General features: G+C 36.6%; 1 protein-coding gene across 3 annotated transcripts in view; it reads left to right on the top strand.

Moving 5' to 3' along the window:
- The window catches only part of PTPN12 (protein tyrosine phosphatase, non-receptor type 12), a 112,918-nt gene that overhangs the window by 50,865 nt on the left and 38,322 nt on the right, over positions 1-23,731 (top strand). For 2 of the 3 annotated variants that reach the window (XM_011927713.1, XM_011927715.1), the window contains 5 exons: positions 106-201; positions 2,082-2,120; positions 9,042-9,113; positions 14,396-14,455; positions 17,546-17,688. In XM_011927713.1, the coding sequence (XP_011783103.1) occupies positions 178-201; positions 2,082-2,120; positions 9,042-9,113; positions 14,396-14,455; positions 17,546-17,688 (338 nt within the window). In that variant the 5' untranslated portion in view covers positions 106-177. The remainder of the gene's footprint in view (positions 1-105; positions 202-2,081; positions 2,121-9,041; positions 9,114-14,395; positions 14,456-17,545; positions 17,689-23,731) is intronic. The other variant, XM_011927716.1, reaches the window with a different exon arrangement.

Raw genomic sequence — 23,731 nt, 5'->3', positions numbered from 1 at the left:
TTAAAACAACAGTATTACTAATACAATTTGAAACCTTTTATTTTGGATAATGAAATATTTTTGGTAATCAAAATAAATGTGAAATTTGCTTTTAACCATTTTTAGGGCGTCTATGGGCCAAAAGCATATGTAGCAACTCAAGGACCTTTAGCAAATACAGTAATAGATTTTTGGAGGATGATATGGGAATATAATGTTGTGGTAAGTAATTTGCTTTTCACAGTAAATTTTGAGAAAAACATATGTAATGATATAGGATGCTTTACTGAATAAGGAATGAGGGGATTTTTAAAAAATCCATAATTATGTTTACTTATTGCTGATGTTTACTAAAAAGATGGGTACATTTTTAGGATGTCTTATTAAATTTTTACAAACTAGGCTAAATATTTTAAGAAGAAGGTGTGATAACAATTTAAATTTTGTCCTAAGTTAGTAAGTAATGATACAACTATCAAACAACTTATAAAAATCAGAAAAGGATTAGTGCTCTAATAGGTCAGTAAAATAATTGATAGTACAGTTATACTCATTTAAGTCCCTCTTCTCAGAAAATATATATAAACACCTAACTATAAATAAACTATAAATATACAGTGTAAGAGAATTTCATCTGCCCCTGGAGTTCATTCATTGTCCTCTTACTCTTTTGGATGAAGGGAAATAATGTGTCCTTAGATTTGGAAGCAGAGAAATTAGTTAGAATACTGCAAAGAGCTACCCTATACTGCTCTGTAATACTCTTGAAACCTAACCATGTGCACTGATACTTTTCTTTGTGTGGATGTGGAAAATCAGTAATATGGAACTTTCATTTTTGTCTTACGGCTTTTTTATGGAATTGTAGTGATTCTAAAGCATTGACATCCTGTGGTCTTTGAAAGATTAATAAAAGGGGGGCACTTTTCCAGTTATTTGTATTTGCTGTACTTCACTTTAAAAACTAGATGTGCTTGGGGATTGACTGAGAAAGATCATGAAGAAACATTCTGGATGATGGAAACATCCTGTGTCTTGATAAGATTTGTGTTGCACAGATGAGTGCATTTGTCCATACTTGGAGAATGTTCACTTTAGGATTTGTGCATCTCATTATATGTAAAATTTACCTCAAGGGAAAAATACTGGAAACAATATAAAAATTATAATTCTAGATTGGCCGGGTGCTGTGGCTCATGCCTGTAATCCCAGCACTTTGGGAGGCCGAGGCGGGCGGATTATGAGGTGGAGATCGAGACCATCCTGGCTAACACAGTGAAACCCTGTCTCTACTAAAAATACAAAAAATTAGCTAGGTGTGGTGGCGGGCACCTGTAGTCCCAGCTACTCGGGAGGCTAAGGCAGGAGAATGGCGTGAACCCGGGAGGCGGAGCTTGCAGCGAGCTGACATCGCGCCACTGCACTCCAGCCTGGGTGACAGAGTGAGACTGTCTCAAAAAAAAAAAAAATTATTGTGTTCTAGATAATAATATGCATGCTGAAGTATTTTTGGGGAGAGTATACTGATGTTCAAAACTTAACTTTGAAATGCATTTTTAAAACGATGGATTGATAGAGGGATAGCTATGTGATGAAACATGGTGAGATGTTAATGATAGAATATAGATGATGGCTATACAATGTTTACTGTAAAATTCTCTCAGCTATGCTGTGTGTTGTGGGGAAAAACAGGTGTGATCACCTTTTAAAATTGTGTTAAATGCATTCAATATTTAAATAATTATAAATGTATTTTTAATTAATAGTGCTATTTATAATTAGGTAAATATCCTAAAAGTGGTACTTTAATATAATGTCAGAAGTCACAAAGTAAATCTGTAAGATTCACATAATTTGATTCAAACCAAAAAAATCATGTTAACTGGAACCAATTTAATTTGTTGCTATATAGTTAGCCTTTGTTTGGAAAGTCTAATTTTGATAATTTCTTTAACTTACACGTGTAATATTGAAACTACTTTTTTAGGCAAGCCAATTATACTTCTCAGGGTGCAAAATTCTTGAAATCTGTATTTTATTAAAAAGTAAAATTGTGTTTAACTGATACATTCTTTATCTCACTCCCCACCATCACTTTTTAGATCATTGTAATGGCCTGCCGAGAATTTGAGATGGGAAGGGTATGTACAATCTATTCCTCTTATTATTTCATTTTTGGGGATAAATATTCTTCTTTTATTATTATAGTCTGAACATAAGCAGTTAATGGAAATACTTCTTTTATATTAGGGTTCTGCTGTTGCTTTTTTTTCATACAAGGGACAAAATAATCTCTCAAGCATGTTGTTTTCTTTTATATTTTGTAAGTATATTTTATCACACACAGGCATACCTCAAAGATATTATAGGTTCAGTTCCAGACCACCACAATAAAGCAATTCAGACAAATTTTTTGTTTTTTTAGTACATATAAAAGTTACATTTATACTGTATTATAGTCTGTTAAATGTTCAGTAGCATTATACCTGTAAAACACTTCATGCCTTAATTTTTTTTTTCTAGACAGAGTCTTGCTCTGTGTTCAGTAGCATTATAGCTGTAAAACACTTCATGCCTTAATTTTTTTTTTTTTTCTAGACAGAGTCTTGCTCTGTTGCCCAGGCTGGAGTGCAGTGGTACGATCTTGGCTCACTGCAACCTCTGTCTCCCCGGTTCAAGTGATTCTGTAGCTGGGATTTTAGGCATGTCCCACCACACCTGGCTAATTTTTGTAGTTTTAGTAGAGACGGGATTTCACCACATTGGCCAGGCTGGTCTCAAATTCCTGACCTCAGGTATTCTGCCAACCTCGGCCTCCCAAAGTGCTAGGATTACAGGTGTGAGCCACCACGCCCAGCCTTCCATGCCTTAATTTAAAAATAATTTATTGCTAAAAAACATTAATGATCATCTGAGCCTTCAGCTAGTTGTAATCTTTATGCTAGTCAAGGGTTTTGTTGACGTCGATGGCTGCTGACTCATCAAGGTGGCGTTTGCTGAAGGTTGGGGTAGCTGTGGCAATTTTTGGTAAAAGACAGGACCAGGAATGGTAGTTCACATTTGTAATCCCAGCACTTTGGGAGGCGGAGGTAGGAGGATCACTTGAGCCCAGAAGGTTGAGGCTGCAGTGAGCTATGATTATGCCACTGCACTCCAGCCTGGGCAGAGGGAGTCTCCACCTCTAAATACGTAAAATAAGAAAGCAGTGAAGTTTGCCACGTTGATTGTCTCTTCCTTTCATGAAAGAATACTCTGTGGCATGTCCTGCTGATTGATACCAACAGCAATTGCTGTTCTACCCACAGTGGAACTACTTTGAAAATTGGAGTCAGTCCTTTCAACGCCTTCCACTGCTTTATCAACTAAGTTGATGTAATGTCCTAAATCCTTTGTTGTCATTTCAACAGTGTTCACAGTATCTTCACCAAAAGTATATTCCATCTCAAGAAAGTAGATTCCATCTCAAGAAACCACTTTCTTTTCTCATCCATAAGAGGCAAACTCCTCATCCATTCCAGGTTTTATCATGAGATTGTGGCAATTCATTTCCATCTTCAGGCTCCACTTCTAATTCTCTTGTTGCTTCCACCACATTTGCAGTTGCTTCCTCTACTGAAGTCTTGAACCCCCGTTATCACGAAGGTTGGAATTAACTTTTTCCAAACTCGTGTTAATGTTGATATTTCGACCTCCCACGAATCATTAATGTAATTAATAGCATCTAGAATGCTGAATCCTTTCCAGAAGGTTTTCAGTTCACTTTCCCTAGACCCATCAGAGTAATCATTATTTATGGCAGCTTTAGCTTTACAAAATATGTTTCTTAAATAATAAGACTTGAAACTCGAAATTACTCCTTGATCCATGGGCTCTAGAGTGGATGTTGTGTTAGCAGGCATGAAAACGTATTAATCTCCTTGTACATGTCCATCAGAGCTTTTGGGTGACCAGGTGCATTGTAAACAGAAATATTTTGAAAGGAATTTTTTTTTCCCAACCAGTAGTCCCCAGTAATGAGCTTAAAATATTCCTCAAACCATGCAGTAGGGATGGGCTGGGGGTGGGGTTGAAAAAACAAAAACAGATGTGCTGACATCCAGGCCTTATTCCATTTATAGAGCACAGACAGAGTAGTACATTTAGCATGATTTTTAGAGCCCTTAGGATTTTCAGAATGGTAAATGAGCATTGGCTTCAACTTAATGTCACCAGCTGCATTAACCCCTAACAAGAGAGTCAGCCTGGTTTTTTTTTGCCTAGCTTTGAAGCTAGGCATTGACTTATTTTCTCTAGCTCTGAAAGTCCTAGATGGCATCTTCTTCCAGTATAAGGCTGTTTCATCCATACTGAAAATATGTCATTTAGTATGGCTTGTTTCATCAGTGCTCTTAGCTCAGATCTTTGGGTAACTTGCTGCAGCTTCTACATCAGAATTTGGTGCTCCATCTTGCACTTTTATGTTATGGGGACAGCTTCTTTCCTTAAACTTCATGAACCAGCCTTTGCTAGCTTCTAACTTTCCTTCTGCAGCTTTCTCACGCTTTATAGAAATGAAGGAAGTTAGCTCCTTGCTCTGGATTAGGCTTTGGCTTGTAGAAATGTTGTAGCTAGTTTGATCTTTTAGACCACTAAAACTTTCTCCATGTAAGCAATAGGGCTGTTTGACCTATTTAATTGTTTGTGTGTTTCCTGGAGTAGTTCTTTTAATGTCCTTCAAGAGCTTTTCCTTTGCATTCTAAACTTGGCTGTTTAGTACAAGAGGCCTACCTTTCTGCCTGTCTTAGTGTTCAACATGCCTTCTTCACTAAGCTTAATCATTTTTAGCTTTTTTATTTAAAGTGAAAAGTATGTGACCCTTTTCACTTGAACACTTTGAGGCCATTGTAGGGTTATTAGTTAGTCTAATTTCAATACTGTGTCTCAGGAAATGGGAAAGCCCAAGGAGAGGACGAGAGAGGGTACAAAAGCTTGTCAGTGGAACAGTGAGAACGCTCACAACATCTGTTGATGAAGTTTTCCATTTTATATGGGAGCAGTTTGTAGCACCCAAAAACAGAGTAGTAACTTCAGACATCACTGATAAGATTACAATAACAGATATCGTCATAATGAAAAAGTTTTGAATACTGCAAGAGTTTCCAAAATGTGATGGACCTGAAGTGAGCATATGCTATTGAAAAAATGATACCAATATACTTGCTTGGTGCAGGGTTGCCACAAAACTTCAATTTGTAAAATATGCAGGATCTGAGAAACACAGGAAAATGAGGTATTCCTGTACTTAACAATAATTAATTATGTATTGTTACTTAATAATCTTCAAATATTCAGTGGTGTTGTAAGTAGAATACCATCTGTGGACTGAAATAGAGAGGTATTTTTAAATAGGAATAAAATTGAACAAGTGAAAATACATTTTAAAAAATCCGGTTATTAATATATGGTTTGAATTTTTGTTCATTTGTTTGTTTGTTTTGAGATGGTGAGACAGAGTCCTGCTCTGTCAGTGAGGCTGGAGTGCAGTGGCACAATCTCGGCTCACTGCAACCTCCATTTCCCGGGTTCAGGCGGTTTTCCTGCGTCAGCCTCTTGAGTAGCTGGGACTACAGGAACCTACCACCAAGGCTCAGCTCATGTTTGTATTTTTAGTAGAGGTGGGATTTCACTGTGTTGGCCAGGCTGGTCTCAAACTCCTGACCTCAGGTGATCTGACTGCCTCTGTCTCGCAAAGTGCTGGGATTACAAGCATGTAATCCCTTGTAATCCACCGCACCAGGCCTGAATATTTTGATGAGTCTGTTAATACCACAGTATGTTTTGTTTGTTTCCTATCTTCAAAGCTGAGAGAAGATAATTTCTTACCCTGATTTTCTAACATTGGTGTTTTTATGCTATGTTGAAGTAAAATTTATTTCAAAACTGTTCTGGTGTCTTACAGCATCATATTCTGTCCTCACTGTAGGAAGTAATGATAGAGTTACAGATAATTTGTATTTAAATAAAACTTACAAAGTGTGGTCTTCTATAAATATGACATACAAATCAAACTTACAAATTACATAGTGATTTTATTCAAAGTTTTTTTATACTAATGTAATTAATATGGTTAAAATTATCTTTAATTTGTAAATATGTTAATTTTTTCCAGTAAGTAATATATTGCAAAAGATACATCTTTCAGTTATGTTGCATAAACAGTAGGGAAACCTTAATTTATTCCATTACTCCCAGCTGTTTCCTTTGTCAGTATTAAGTAATGTTGGACAGAAAGTGAATAAAATGAGAAAATATAAAACTGAGAAATTATTAAGTAATCAAGTTATCTAAGTGTTGTCAATATGTACGTTAATATTATTAATCAATTATCTTAGAGAATTTAAATGTCACTCTCCTAATGTTTTAAGTTGCTGATAAGGTTTAGGATGTATTTCTCTTTTCATTATATTAGTAAGCTCATAGTATATATCAAATTATTGATGAAAAATCAAGTAGGCCGGGCGCGGTTGCTCACGCCTGTAATCCCAGCACTTTGGGAGGCCGAGGTGGGCGGATCACGAGGTCAGGAGATGGAGACCATGGTGAAACCCCGTCTCTACTAAAAATACAAAAAATTAACCAGGGGCGGTGGCAGGCGCCTGTAGTCCCAGCTACTTGGGAGGCTGAGGCAGGAGAATGGTGTGAACCCAGGAGGCGGAGCTTGCAGTGAGCCGAGATTGTGCCACTGCACTCCAGCCTGGGTGACAGTGCGAGACTCAGTCTCATTAAAAAAAAAAAAAAAAATCAAGTAGTATTGAGTACAAATTTTTTGAAGCTGAGGTTTTTGTGATTCACTGTGTCTTGTTAGTAATAGATTATGAGTGAGTTAGGACCTATGAAATTATTTGATAACCTTGACTTTGATCTTGACTTTGAATGTGACTTGGTAGAAAAAGCATAGATTTAAATCAGACAAACCTACCTTTTACAAACATTTTGACCATAGTGCAGTACAGTTCACTCTGAGCTTCAGTTTCCTCATGTTTGAAAGGAAATAATACCCACCTTGCAGTGTTAGAGATTATGTATATGTGATATTTAACACATAGTTTTTGATATCATTATTAGTTTTATGCCAGGAATATAAGTAACAATATAATCTTAATACTGCTCATCTGAATGAGGGGCGTTGTTAGTCACACCACTTTCTATTCTTACCTAAATTAATCTCTTACAACTTGTTTTCGATCTGTTTCAAGGAATTAAAGTTTTGTCAAGTAAAAGATTAAAAAGAATTTTTTTAAACTCTCAGAAAGAATTTAAGGTCCAAGTGTAGTGGCTCACACCTGTAATCCCAGCTACTTGGGAGGCTAGGGTGAGATAATTGCTTGAGTCCAGGAGTTTGAGACCAGCTTCGACAACATGGCAAGACCCCATCTCTCTCTTTTTTTTTTAATCTTTTTTTGTGTGTGTGTGTGTGGGGGGAGAGACAGTCTTGCTCTGTCACCCAGGCTTGAGTGGAGTGGCGTGATCTCAGCTCTTTGCAACCTCCCTCTCCCAGGTTCAAACGATTCTCATGTCTCAGCCTCCTGAGTAGCTGGGATTAAAGGCATGTGCCACCATACCTGGCTAATTTTTTTGTATTTTTGAGTAGAGACAAGGTTTTGCCATGTTGGCCAGTCTGGTCTTGAACTCCTTGCCTTAAGTGATCCATCCACGTTGGCCTCCCAAAGTGCTGGGATTATAGGCATAAGCCACTGTGCATGGCCTCCATCTATTTAAAAAAAAAAAAAAAAGCTGGGTGTGGTACCACACACCTGTGGTCCCAGCTTCTCAGGAGGCTGAGGTGGGAAGATCACTTGAGCCCAGAAGGTAGAGGCTGCAGTGAGCCATGATTGTGCCCCTGCACACTCCAGCCTGGGTGACAAAGCAAGACCCTATCTAAAAAAAAGAATTTAATTTTATCATTTTTCTGTAAATGTCTCTTGGAAAATGAGATTTGGAAGTTACTTGTGTTTTTAAGCCTCTAAAATACTAGCTAACCCAAAATACCAGACAGTTCTACTTTGTTTCTCTGTCAGCATTACTGTCAACTTATAGTTCATTCAGCTTATAGGTAATAACTCCATTTACTATATTTGAAACTGTGAGGATTTAATTAGGAATTCATTAACCAATGCTTTTCCCACTGCTGAAAAGGTTTATTTAAGCTAGATGGTCACTTGGAGACTTGGATTTTATTGGGCCTTGATACAAAATGCATCATTTCTTAACATCTGAATCATTCTATCTTCCATAAAGTTAGGCTTTTCATTCACGTACCTGATTTTCTGAAATGATGAGGTGCTTGATATTAGAAATTGATGAAAATTTAGTATTCTTTTTCTATACCTGTTTAAAATAGGAAGGTAAGAGGAGAAATTATTTGACTACACTTTCTGTAATCTCAAATAAAATTGGATAGTTAAAATAATATATCATGTTTGTGTAGGGGTTTTACCATCTATGGTACATTTGAAATACACTCTTATTTAACAAACATGCAACAAGTATGTAAGATAAGGATTATTATTCCTGTTTTTACAGATAAAGAAACTGAAGGTCAATAAAGAAGTAGAATTAGTACTTGCAAAATTCTTCTGATTCCAAGTAGAATACTCTTCGTCACATATTTTACATTTAATGAGAATTCAGCTGGATATTTGTAGAGATTGTCATGTTCCAAGCAATAAAACTTGCTTAGCAACCTTTATACCAAATGGACCTCCTCGTACCAGACACTTTTTTAAAATTACTTTTTCTTACCTAGAGGAGGATCTTTGGTTTACTCTAGAGCTGGCAGATAGCAATGAACAGTTATGCGCTTAAGTCAGTAAGGTTCTTATAACTATTCTTGGAGAAGACACAGTAGCCTGTTTTTAAAAACAGTTGGGTAAGTCTAAGCTCTCTCAACTCCATGCCTACTAATGTGAGTTTTTCTGTTTTGGGGGAAATAGAAGTAAGCAGAACCCCAGGACACAAAATATTTATAACAGTTTAAGAAAAACTTATATGAATTACTTACTATTTTTTTTTTTGGATGACAGAAAAAATGTGAGCGCTATTGGCCTTTGTATGGAGAAGACCCCATAACATTTGCACCATTTAAAATCTCTTGTGTAAGTATCCATTTTTATAAACACTTTTTTTCAGAAAATTGGCATGCTAAACTGATGAATAATTAAATTATAATGTGGTATGAACCCGGGTTTATAGACGCCAAGGACTCACAAACCTATGCTTACATTTTAAAAAATTATTTGTTTATATACTGCTTTTAAATTTGGAAGCTTTTGGGATGACTTTTCATAAGTGTTTATTTTCCTTGTATCTTACTGTATTAATTTTGTGTTAACCTTTGTATATCAATTGATAGTAAGTGTTTACATGTAAATGAAGTAACTGTACTTTTAGTATTTGGAAATAGTGTATTCATTTCAAATTGATTAAACTGGAAAGACTTGATAACTGGAGTATAGTGTATCATATTTACCCTTCATATCTAATTGTGGTCTCAAAAATTGTTATAATTATGTGTAAAGATAAGTTTAAGAACTACCATACTGAAAGTAAAGATTGGTCCTTTCTGGCAGATTATTTGATATGAAACTTAAAATGTTTTCTTAATATGTAATGACCTCTGGAAATGAATTAAATTCAAGCTCAAAAGCTAACACAGCAAAAATCTGAGAAAATGAATCAAAAAACAAAAACATTGAAGGAAATAAGAGTAGGAAAAAGAAAGGCATGGACAGAAAGAAGGAAAATGTAAGTGAATTTTAAAATAGAAGCAATAGTTTTCTTTAGGTGCCATAAAAAGACTGTAATTCATTTATGTAATTTATGTAAAACATAACATAAAAATTAATTAATTTAGGCCAGGCACGCTGGCTTATGCCTGTAATCCTACCACTTTGAGAGGCCAAGGCGAGTGTATCACTTGAGGTCAGGAGTTCGAGACCAGCCTGGCAAACATGGCAAAACCCCTTTTCTACTAAAAATACAAAAATTAGCTAGGCGTGGTGATGGGTGCCTGTAATCCCAGCTACTCAGGAGGCTGAGGCATGAGAGTTGCTTGAATCTGGGAGACGGAGGTTGCAGTGAGCTGAAATTGCACCACTGTACTCCAGTCTGGGTGATAAGAGTGAAACTCCATCTCAAAAAAAAGAATAATAATAATTAATGAATTTGCCTATATCAGGGTTCTGCAGAGCTTCAGAACCAATAGAATAAGAGGGTGTGTGTGTGCATCTGTGTGCATGTGGATACATTTAAGGAGATTTATTACGAGGAATTGCCTCAGGCAGTTATGGAGGCTGGCAGGTCCAAGATCTGCAGGGTAGACTGGAGATCCTGGAGAGCCAATGCTGCAGTTTCAGTCTGAATGCTAATAAGCTGGAGACCCAGGAGAGCTGATGTTCAGTTCTAGTTTGAAAAGTCTGTTGTAGAATCAGGATGAGCCAATGTTGCAGATGAAGGCAGCCTGCTGGAGAATTCTGTCTTGCTTCATGAAGCTGGTCCTTTTGTTGTATTCAGGCCTTCAACAGATTGGATGAGGCCCACAAACATTATGGAGGACAGTTTGCTTTACTCAGAGACTACCAATTTAAATGTTCATCTCCTCCAAAAACAGTCTCACAGAAATAACTAGAATAATGTTTGGCCAAATATTCTGGGCACACTGTGGCCCCGCCAAGTTGACAGATAAAATTAAATATCACATTCCCTATTCAGAGTTTCTTGTTTTTGACTTTGTTTTCCATGATTAAATGAAATATAATTTCTGTGGTTTTACTTGTCATTGCTGAGTTCAAGAACTCCATAATTTTATGACTTAGTTATACTTATGAGTGAATTCCTCTCATACATACCCAAAGTTTAGTGCTTTCTAGGTTGACATAAAAACGGACAGGACCGAATCTGTATTATGCTGTCTACTTTATAAATCAATGTTGTTTTTATAATAACTGTAACTCACCATTGAACTTTTTAGATGTAATAGTCAATATTCTTAAGGTGCTGATCAGAATTAACTATTTGTGGGGTAAGTGTAAAAATTTTAGGCCAGGTGCAGTGGCTCACACCTGTCATCCCAGCACTTTGGGAGGCTAAGGTGGGAAGGATTGCTTGAGCCCAGGAGTTTGAGACAAGCCTGGGCAAAATAGTGAGACATTATTAACATTTTAAAAAATGTTAAAAATCCCACTGCATTTCATTTTATTTGGCTTGAATAATACCAAATACACACCATGCTGTCTACTTCAGTGAGGAAACACCAACACTCCTTCACCAATCCAGAAATAAATCTGAAATATTAGATTCCTCGACAGCATAGAAACCTAGTTCTGTGTAGTGTGGTTGTTTTGGACATTTGTAAATTTATTTTTAAAGTTTTATTTATTTGTATATATCTTTTTGAGACAGGATTTTGCCCTGTCACCCAGGTTGGAGTGCAGTGGTCTGATCATGGCCCACCGCAGCCTCAATCCCCCGGGCTCAAGTGATTCTCTCACCTAAGCTTTCTGAGTAGCCAGGGCTGCTGGCATGGGCCACTACTAATTTTTGTCTTTTTGTAGAGACGGGATCTCCCTGTGTTGCCCAGACTGGTCTTGAACTCCTGAGCTCAAGCAGTTTGCCCACCTTGGCCTCCCAAAGTACTAGGACTACAGGCCACCACACCCAGCCAAACATCTGTAAATTTAGATGTAATAAGATAACTATAATGAATATTGCAATTCAAGAGAAAATACAATGCTTAACATTCAACCACAAACCAGCTTGAAATTTTTGAATATTTGGGAGTCAAGAATAGTAAACAATGTACAATAATGGATATAGGGAAGAATGCAATAGTTTTATAATGTGTAGAAAATGAATTGGTTCTTGGGGGCTGGTTTTCCAATTAAACTGAAATATATATCCCTATAAACAGTTCTCAAAGAAAAAAAACACAGAGAAAGATTTATTAAAAAGAAAAAAGTAGATAACTTGAAAGGTCTCTAGATAAGTGATTGGGTTTGATTTTATTAGTAATGACTGGTTTAATTTGTCAGCATCAGGATTGATCCATGCTGAAGAAACATTTTCTTTGATGATTTAAAAATGGAAGGTTATTTGTTTGTCTCATAATTGATTCAGACAACTCAGGATTTGTTATCATTGACTTAACTGCAAACAAAAATCAAATTTATAAATAGCATGTTGGTAAAAATATTCGTAGTAAGTCATTTGACTACTTGGCAGTCAGAGTTTGAGACTGAGAAATGACAGTCTTTTCTGGAGCTCTCTCTCGATGTGGGATGAGGACAAGGGTAAAGTGGTGGTGAAAGGGTGAAGACTGGTTAGCAGGAGCTCAATCATATGTTGCCACATGTAACCACTTAGACTGGATGTCAGCACACTACCCATGGCTCAGATCTAGCCCACTGCCTGTTTTGTAAATAAAGTTTTGTTACAACACATCTATGCCCATTAATTTATGAATTTTTCTCTCACAATAGCAAAGTTGTGTAGACAAAGACTTTATGGCCCAAAAAGCCAAAAATATTTACTATCTGGTCCTTTACAGAAATATTTGAAAAAGTTCAAATATTATTTGAAAAGTTCAAAGTAAGTTACTGTGATTTTAAAAATTAAAGCAGGTATAGTAGTATTATTTTTATTAATAAAACAACATACACCATTGTTCTTCATAATCCTTGTTCTAAACTATTTGTGGTTTTAACCCATAAGGCAAAAAGAATAATTTGCTTAGTGATAGACTGATGTAGATTAATACTTTGACTAAATCACAGCGAGAGACCTTTTGAAGTGGTTATGTTATCATCAACCACAATAATAATAATAATAATAATTTGGGGTGTTCTTCCCTTTTCCTTCTTCAGTTGCTATCCAGTTAATTGAAATTTGAATGTTAGGGAAAATCATGCGTTTTGGAAAGGTAAACTGGTTGAAGATGGGATATGGTGGTTGGTACTGAGGAATGCCATTCTATTTATATTTACATGATTCTGGGGGTGGTTACTACTTTACAGATACTTTATTGGGTGATAGATGCTTAAGTAATTCATTTAGACACTTTTTTTTAGGTATAAGTAAAACTTACAAAAGCAAATTGATGTTTTTTTCTTTACTGTCTATACAAGTTTTTTTAATGAACTTTTTTTTTTTTTTTTCAAGTTTCTTAGTGTAGTAAGTAACATGATTCCCAAATTCACTTTTCTTACATACTGTTTGGGTCTATCTGTTAGGAGACTATCTAATAGGAGACTTCATTTTAAGGCTTTTTTGTTTGTTTGTTTGTTTGAGTGTTTTCATTTTTTGTTTTGAGACAGGGTCTCACTGTGTCACCCAGACTGGAGTGCAGCAATGTGATTGCAGCTCACTGTAGCCTTGGCCTCACTGCTGGGCTTGGTGATCCACCCACCTCAGCCTCCCAGGTGGCTGAGACCACAGGCCTATGCCTCAATGCCCAGCTAGTTTTTGTATTTTTTTTTGTGGAGACAGGATTTTGCCATGTTGTTCAGGCTGGTCTTGAACTCCTAGGCTAAAGCGATCCACCCACCTCAGCCTCCTAAACTACTGGCATTACAGTGTGAGCTGCTGCCTAACTTTTTCAAGACTATTTTTTTTAGAGCAGTTTTAGGTTCACAGCAAAATTGAGAGGAAGGTACAGAGATTTCTTTTTTTTTTTTTTGAGACGGAGCCTCGCTCTGTCGCCCAGGCTGGAGTGCAGTGGCACTGTCTCAGCTCACTGTAACCTCTGCCTCCTGGGTGCAAGCAATTCTCTTGTACCAACCTCCTGAGTAGCTGGGATTACAGGTGCACGCCACCACGCACAGCTAAGTTTTGTGTTTTCGTAGAGATAGGGTTTTACCATGTTGGCCAGGTTGGTCTCAAACTCCTGACCTCAAGTGATCCCCCTGTCTCGGCCTCTCAAAATGCTGGAATTATAGGTAGGCATGAGCCACCGCGCCTGGCCCAGAAGTCATATAGTTTGAATCATACAGTATGTAGCCTTTTCAGATTGGCTTATTTCACTTAGTAATGTGCATTAGGGTTCATCCATGTCTTTTCATGGCTTACTAGCTTTTTTTTTCCTTTTGCCATTATTTTTAATTGACACCTAGTATCTATACTTATTAATGGGGTACGTGTGATTTTGGTACATGTATGTATAATTTAAAATGTGGACTGAGCAAATCGGGATAATTAGCATGTCTATCACTTCAGACATTTACAAATTGATGACTTTTAAGAGTTTTTAAATAATTATCAGGTACATCTGGAATTTTAAAGGTTAATTTTATGTTGTGGACTTTGACACAAGTATTTTATTTGTTTTGATGTGTCTTTTTGTTTTAACGTTTTCACTGACTTACAAATGTTTCTCTTTATTTAGGAGGATGAACAAGCAAGAACAGACTACTTCATTAGGACACTCTTACTTGAATTTCAAAATGTAGGTATTTACCATTTATAGACTGTCTCTAAGAATAGTTTTCAGGCCAGGTACAGTGACTCATGCCTGTAATCCCAACACTTTGGGAGGCTGAAGTGGGAGGGTGACTTGAGTCCAGGGGTTCAAGACTAGCCTGGACAACATGGTGAGATCTTGTCTCTACAAAAAGAAAAAAGTCAGCCGGGCATGGTGGCATGTGCCCATAGTCCCACTCACTCAGAAGGCTGAGCCCAGGAGGTTGAGGCTGCAGTGAGCCATGATTGTGCCACTGCACTCCAGCCTGGGCAACAAAGCGAGACTCTCAAAAATGGTTTTGAGAATAGAGAATAGTTTTCAAAGAGAAGGTATAGAGAGGGAGGGGAGCATGGGCTGAAAAGCCACCTATTGGGTAGTATGCCCACTCCCTGGGTAATAGGATCATTTATATTCCAGACCTCAGTGTCATACGATACACCCATGTAACCTACACATGTACCCCTTTATCCAAAATAAAAGTTGAGGCCAGGTGTGGTGGCTCACGTGTGTAATCCCCAACACTTTGGGGGCTTGAGGCAGGTAGATCGCTTGAGGCCAGGAGTTCGAGACCAGCCTGGCCAACATGGTGAAGCCCCATCTCTACTAAAAAATACTAAAATTAGCTGAGCATGGTGGTGCACACCTATAATCCCAGTTACTCCGGAGGCAGGGGCACGAGAATTGCTTGAGCCTGGGAGACAGAGGTTGCCATGAGCCGAGATGGCGCCACTGCACTCCAGCCTGGGCAACAGAGCAGGACTCTGTCTCAAAAAAATAAAATAAATTTAAAAAAATAAATAAATAAAATTTTTTTTAAAATAGAAAATATAATACTTACTACCACCTAAATGTTTTATTTGGTAAAATGAGTTTGCTAGAAAATTATTTTGCTTTATATCTGCAAAATATAAATAATATATATAATATATATTATTATTTTGCTTTATATCTGCTTTGTAGTTTTTTTTTTTTTTTTTTTTTTTGAGGCAGAGTCTCGCTCTGTTGCCCGGACTGGAGTGCAGTGGCCGGATCTCAGCTCACTGCAAGCTCCGCCTCCTGGGTTTACGCCATTCTCCGGCCTCAGCCTCCTGAGTAGCTGGGACTACAGGCGCCCGCCACCTCGCCCGGCTAGTTTTTGTATTTTTAGTAGAGACGGGGTTTCACCGTGTTAGCCAGGATGGTCTCGATCTCCTGACCTCGTGATCTGCCCGTCTCGGCCTCCCAAAGTGCTGGGATTACAGGCTTGAGCCACCGTGCCCGGCCATAGTTTTTTTATAAGTAAAAAAAGTATCAGCAATTTTTATTTTTACAGCATGTGAAGCTAATTTTTATGTCTTTGCAAACTAATCAACTTTTAGCTACTAAAAAAAGCAAGCTATATAAATAGTATACTATGTTATTTAACATAGTTAATGAAATTTGCTAATTTTTTAGTTTTGAAGATGAAAATGATAGTGTAATATTTAGTATCTTGACATTTGTGCTTATCACATTACATAATAAAGTAATATTAATTGTAACACACCCTAAATTTATTAAATTTGGAATAGTTATGCCTTCTTTGCTTTGCTGCAAATATTTTTCCTCTATTGCAGTAAGCAGATTATTGCATTGTTTATATAATTATTCCCCTGTTTTAGTAGTTTACAATTTGTTAAAGAAACATCACTATCAAAGCTAAGTCTTCATTGCGATATATATTGTTTTTAGTTGAGGCCCCCCCACAGCGCCCCGACTTTTTTTTTTTTGGCAACAGGGTCTCACTATATATTGCCCAGGCTGTACTCAAACTCCTGAGCTCACGCAGTCCTCCCATCTCCGCCTTCCTAGTATCTGAGACTACAGGCATGAGACACCAAACCCAGCTAAATTTCTTATAGTTTATAGAGATGGAGTCTTGCCATGTTGCTCAGGCTGCTGTCAAATTCCTGGCCTCAAGTGATCTTCTTGCCTTTTGCGTTGACCACCCAAAGTGTTGGGATTACAGGTGTGAGCCACTGAGTCTGGACTAGCTGCTAATTTTTTAATCTACAGTAATAATAATAAGTACCTTAATGAATTTCTGTAGTAGATCAGGCATCTCAATTCTCCTAACTGCATAATATCCAGATACTGTTACGTCTGTTGCACATAGATGAAGATACAGAAGCTTTAAGAAGTTAAATAGCTTACCTGAAGTTATTTAGGAAATGGCAAAAGTAGAATTTGAGTATGGTTTGCTTAGATTTCGAGTATTGCTCTTTCTGTTAAACGCCTACAGTAACCATTCTCAAAATATTTGACATCAGTACTCCTTTACATTCTTCAGAGTTGTTGAGGATCCCAAAGAGTTTTTGTTTCTGTGGGTTATATCTTTCAGTATATACTATATTTGAAATGAAAACTGAGAAATTTTTTAAAAACATGAATATATAAGCATATATTGTATTGGCTGTTAAAGAATAAGGCAAGTAACATTTTAGTATTATTCTGAGAATTATTTAAAACTCATAGACCCTTCAAAAGGGTTGAGGGGAGGAGGTGCCCAGACCATATATTGAGAACCACTAATCTGTAAGAAGACAAGTGAGTTTGGGATTGGACAAATTCATGTCTCCATTCTTTTTCAGTTTAATGTTCTATTAGTTTTCTGATTACAATGGATACTACTCTAACCTACTCTAACATGGTGCTTATGGTATATTGCTCATCCATTTAATAGTGTGGATTAGTTCAATAGTATATATAGTGTAAGGTTTAAAGTACATGCTCTGGAAGTAGAACTGCCTGGTTTAGAGCCCACATTTGTCACTTCTTATGAAAGTTTGGGCAAGTTATTTTATCTGTAGATGTCAGTTATAAAATGAGGAGGTATTAATAGTACTTTTCTCATGGAAATTAAAGTGTTACATGTGAAGCCCTTAGATATTTGGCATGTGGTAAACAGTAAGTGTCAGCTATTATTTATTTGGGTCTTTTTTAAAAGTAGTGCTAAATGCCACACAAATCTCTTAGAAATGGCAGTTTAAATGAGCTGTGCAGCTTTAAACTTTGTAAAGTATTTTCATAATTGTTGACTTTCTGTTTTTCTTGAAGGAATCTCGTAGGCTGTATCAGTTTCATTATGTGAACTGGCCAGACCATGATGTTCCTTCATCATTTGATTCTATTCTGGACATGATAAGCTTAATGAGGAAATACCAAGAACATGAAGATGTTCCTATTTGTATTCATTGCAGGTACAAAAGAATGTCCCAAGTTTATAAATACAATATTTTTATTTAAGTTTTATTTAAGTTTGATGTTACACAAGGTTTTATTTCTGCATTAATATGATAGTAATCTTGAATTTCTCCTAGCCATGATATAATGTTTGGGACCTTGTAAATTGATATGGTCTCATTTGGTTGACAGACCGTTTAGAGTATTGTTGCATTAAAACACAGAATCATCTATTTGAAAATAGTATTCACATGGTGGAAAGCTGTAGAACATACCCTTCTTATATGCTCTGATTAGAGCATATAATCTCAGATCCTCATCATACTCTACTTTTTAAAGTCAATATAGTAGTATTTTCTTTTAATCAATTTCCCTGAAACAATGACCAAGCACTTTTCATTCCTGATAAACATTGACGTGAGATTTTTAAAAACAGGATATCACTCTGATGCCAAGTCTGGAGTGCAGTGGCACAATCATAGCTTACTGTAAACTCGAACTCCTGGCCTGAAGCGATCCTTCTGCCTCAGCTTCCCAAGTAGGCATGTGCTACCACACTGAATTAATTTTTTTTTAACTAAAAAAAATTTTTTGAAGAGACCAGGTCTTGCTCTGTTGCCCAGGCTGATCTGAACTGTCCTCAAGTGATTGTCCCGCTTTGCTCTCCCAGAGTCTTGGGCTTACAGGTGTGAGCCACTACACCTGGCAACATGACTTTCTTTTTTTAATGTATGTAAGGTGTATATACATAGGTCTTATTGATCTAAGATATCATCAATTCTAAGACACACAATTATTAATGTATATTAATAGTAAAAAAATCGCTGCCAATTATAAGGGGAAAATGTCATTTGTAAGAAACCATTGGTGGTAAGATACATACCAATCTCAGAGCTGTCACATTGAGTTTAAAAAGTGTGTTTTAGATTTAATGAAAAACTAAATGCTGTTTTTATTCTTGGGGAACATCAGTTTCCACCTTTGCACCACTGCCTATCATATCATGAAATTTTATAATTTATAGCTACTGAAAAATTTAAAGCAGGAAGCCAGCATTCTTAGAGTAAAATAATATGAACGACTGATACACATTTACTAGACATTTTTTATTAAGTTATGTTTTATAGTAGATTACTTCATTATAAGCATTACGTAAAATTCAGTGATTACTGACCTAGTTAAGCTATCTCTGAATGTGAAAGTATGAGTGTAGGTGCACCTACTTTAAATTATGTGATAGAAATATTTTCATTTATTCAAATAATATTTGAAGTTCAGTTAGGTTTTGCAAAATTACTCATTTGGATGTGTTAAGAAATCATGTAAATTCTGCCTTTGACTTTGGGGGATTGAACATGAGATTTGTTTATTCTTGGGGGACAGTTAGTTTTGTATTCTAGAAGGGGGGTTAATTGTATAATATGTTTTAGCTAAGAGAAATCAGTTTAAGATAACCAGCTTTTCTTAATCTAACATTTTGGCTTATTTCTGTCATCTGGTCATTCTCATGATACAAATAATACAAAGCTAAATACATAATACATAGGTAACACATTAATATGTAATACAAAGCTAAATATACATAATACGTATGCACATATATGTATACATTATATATAATACATAAAACAAAGCTAAATTTGTGTTATGGATTTAGGGGTGTAATGAAAAATACCCCTTTAAAAGGAAAAGCACAAAACTGAATTAGTCAAGAAAATACTAAATGTTTGCAGTAAGTGTCATGGCCGGGTGTAGTGGCTCAGTGCTTTGGGAGGCCGAGGCAGGATGATTGCTTGAGCCCAGAAGCTTGAGACTTTAGTAAGCAGCTATTGCTCTACTGCACTCCAGCCTGGGTGACATAGTAGACCCTATCTTTTTTAAAAAAAGAATATAGGTATCATTTTAATATGGGTGATACAGGATATTTTGAAACCCAATTTTTGGAATTTCATCATATAGGTATAGGTTTCTACATAGTAGAAGCTACTTTTGAATCCTTAGGGAGTTTTTCTACTCTGAATTTTTGGTTTACATTAGATTCCTCTAAAGGCCTTACAGTCATAGTACTTATTTCATAAGACAACTATCAATTTATTCCTCTAAGGGACTTGTTATCTGCATTCACATTTGTTATAAAAAGGAAATGAGATTTTTCACACTTAGAGATTTATTTTTTATTATTTACATAATTAAAATGTTTTTTCAGTGGAGTCAAAGCACCGAAGATAGTTTCCTTATTCACTTGGTTTGATTGTAATGCTTATAATTAATGAAGTAAAAGGGCTACTTTTTATTCATGGGCCAGGAAAGTAACTTGCTGGTGGAGATGTGGGAATCAGTTAACAACTTGGTTCATTAAAACAGTTTTTTTCTGTGGTTAGTTCAGTGGTTAGTTGACCATTTAATTAAGTAGAATTGACCAGTTAAAAATAAAGAATATGTTTAATTATAGAATTAAAAGATAAAGAAATTACTTTCACTTGACTTCTTATAAGTTAGTTAAAATAATTTCCTGTTCAATCATAAATCCATTTGTATAGGAAGGCTTTTCATCAAAAAATAAATTGACCGTTAAATATTTTTAGACAATGAAAACAATATGTTAACTGTAATGACTTAGAAAACACATCCATAAAAGCAAGAAAATCCTTTTGCTATCCACTAGTTCCACTGGAGATATAACCATTGTTAAAACTCGAGAATGTGTCCTTTCAGTGTGTGTGTGTGTGTACATACACTATTGTTTTGTTTTGTTTGATGGAGTTTCGCTCTTGTTGCCCAGGCTGGAGTGCAGTGGCACAATCTCGGCTCGCTGCAACCTCTGCCTCAACTATTTTAAACAACAGTGTAAAAGCTCAGTGTCCACTTTATTTTTTGTTTTTAATTTACTTTAGTGGCCATCTTATTGTTAAATCTTTGAGCACATCTGCAATTGTTAGGATAAATTTATTACTGGACAAATATCCAGAAGTGAGATTTCTTGGTCAAGGATATGAACTTTTAAAATATTTTAATGAGTATTTTTTAATGTGTTATCCAGAAAATTGATGCTACTTAATTCTACCGCTGGCAGTATGTGAGAGTACCTATTTCCCTATACCTTTCCCAATATTGGGTGTTCTCTTTTCGTTTTTTTAATTTAATTTAATTTTATTTTATTTTTGAGACGGAGTCTTGCATTGTCATCCTGGCTGGAGTGCAGTGGCGCGATCTCAGCTCACTGCAACCTCCTCGTCCCGAGTTCACGTGATTCTCCTGCCTCAGCCTCCCAAGTACTGGGATTACAGGCTCACACCACCACACTCGGCTAATTTTTGGTATTTTTAGTAGAGACAGGGTTTCACTATGTTGGCCAGACTGGTGTTGAACTCCTGACCTCATGATCCGCCCGCCTCCACCTCCCAAAGTGCTGGGATTACAGGCGTGAACCACTTTGCCCAGCCTCATCTTTTAATAATTATACAAATTCTTTATATATTGAGGACATTAACTTTTAGTCATGTTGTAAGTACCATGGTTTTTCCTGTCTTCTGCCTGTTTGACATACATAAGTTTCATTTTGTCATGTCAGATTTTTGAATGGTTTTTGTCCATTGAGGTATTATACATAGAAAGTCTTTCCCTAACACAATAGTGTATATATTTTGCATATATTTTTAGTACTTTCATAGATTTACTTTTTAACATTTATTATTGGATAAATATCCAATATATTTATATCCTATATATATATTTTTTATCCACCTGGAATTTTTTTACAGTTAAGGTATGTGATCAGAATTTAATTTTTTGCTCTTCATTGATAGCTAACTGTTCCTTTGCCACTTATTGAATGGTCTAATCTCCTCTGGAGAGTTCACTGTTAAATAAGAAATGTTGCATGTACTCAGATCTGTTCCTGAACTTTCTGTGGTGTTTCATTGATCTGGTTATCTGTATCTTTATATTATACTTTTAACTATCAAATTTTAGATATATATAATTTATCTCAGTAACTCAACTAAAATTCTGTAAATGTTTTGATGCACAGAATTCACAAGTATCAACAACTGAAAATTAATATAATTGATGATGTTTATTATTAAGAGGTTTTAAAAATCATTTTAGGTTGCTTATAGTGTACTTTTATCAGGAATTTTAGGTTACGTGTTTAACAAACCACTGATAGGTATACATTTCAAAATATGCATTAAAATGCTACACAACTTTGTGGGGGTTTTTTGCCAAAAATTATTCTGGTGATGTCAGTAACATAATTACTCATAGTGATTTTCAGTTCTCAGATGCATAAGCCTTTCTCTAGTTGAGAAGCAGTTACTTTAAAATACTTTTGTCATGTGTTTCTTTCTTTTTTTTTTTTGAGACGGAGTCTTGCTCTGTCACCCAAGCTGGAGTGCAATGGCATGATCTCAGCTCACTGCAGCCCCCACCTCCCAGGTTCAAGTGATTCTCCTGCCTCAGCCTCCCAAGTAGCTGGGATTACAGGCTCCTGCCACCACTCCTGGCTAATTTTTTTTGTATTTTCAGTAGAGACAGGAGTTCACCACGTTGGCTAGGCTTGTCTCGAACTCCTGACCTCAGGTGACCCGGCCTCCGAGTGTGTTGGGATTATAGGCGTGAGCCACTGAACCCAGCCTGTCATGTTTTAAAATAAAAAAAACCTATGATATGTTACTGTACATTCCCCAGCTTCCATTAGTTTTTTGGGGTATGAGAGCATATCATTGTCTTGTTCTTTTGATGAAATCACTGCTGTTGCTCAATCCATTTTCTAGGGCTTATAGCATTCTTCACCTTTCCTACACATTCTATAGATTGAAATGATGTACCATTTCCTCCTGTACTCTAAAACAAGAGCCATCTTTATTTATTTATTTATTTTTTGAGTTGGAGTTTTGCTGTTGCTGCCCAGGCTGGAGTGCAATGGCACAATCTTGGGTCACTGCAAACTCCACTTCCTCAGTTTAAGTGATTCTCCTGCCTCCCGAGTAGCTGGGATTACATGTGTCCGCCACCACACCCAGCTAATTATGTGCTTTTAGTAGAGACAGAGTTTCACCATGTTGGCCAGGGTGGTCTCAAACTCCTGACCTCAAGTGATCCACCGGCCTCAGCCTCCCATAGTACTGAGATTACAGGTGTGAGCCACTGCATCCAGCCACAAGAACCATCTTGAACATAGAATAAATATGTCTCTCTGTAAGACGTTGTTGGCTAGTCACGTTTTCTGATGTAGCATTAGACTTCCAGAGTGACGACTTAGTAGCTATTCTGTGAGTCACTTACTCTTGGAAGTTCCGTAAATTAATCTTTGTTTTTCTTTTTGAGATGGAGTCTCACTCTGTTACCCAGGCTGGAGTGCATTTGTGCCATCATGGCTCACTGCAGCCTCAACCTCCCAGGCTTAAGCAATCCTTCTGCCTTGGCCTCCCAAATGCTGGGACAACAGGCATGAACCACTGCGCCCAACCCCTTAAATGAAATGTTTAAAAGATAGACAATAGGCCCTCCTTATTCAAGACTTCACTGTCCTCAGTTTCAGTTACTCATAGGTCAAAAATATCAAATGGAAAATTTCAGAAGTAAGCAATTTGTAAGTTTTAAATGCTGTACCATTCTGAGAAGCATAGGGAAGTATGTCCTGCTTGAGAGATAAATCATCCCATGGTCCAGTGTGTACACACTGTAGACTGTACCAGCCCATTAGTCACATAATAGATACTGCAGTTATCAGATGGACATGTCAGTGCTTATGTTCATATAACCCTTATTTTACTTATAATGGCCCAAACCTCAAGAGTAGTGAGGTAGTGAGTAGTGGTAGATTGTTATAATTGTTCTAATGTGTTATTAGTTATTGTTAATCTCTTGTTGCACCTGATTTATAAATTAAACTTGATCATAGGTATGTACGTATAGGAAAAATCATAGTGTGGCCGGGTGCGGTGGCTCAAGCCTGTAATCTCAGCACTTTGGGAGGCCGAGATGGGCGGATCACGAGGTCAGGAGATCGAGACCATCCTGGCTAACCCGGTGAAACCCCGTCTCTACTAAAAAATA

The sequence above is a fragment of the Colobus angolensis genome, unplaced genomic scaffold (genome assembly GCF_000951035.1).
Source record: "Colobus angolensis palliatus isolate OR3802 unplaced genomic scaffold, Cang.pa_1.0 Scaffold74, whole genome shotgun sequence".
In the NCBI taxonomy this organism is placed as follows: Eukaryota; Metazoa; Chordata; class Mammalia; order Primates; family Cercopithecidae; genus Colobus; species Colobus angolensis.
This window is presented reverse-complemented; position numbering and strand designations above follow the sequence as displayed.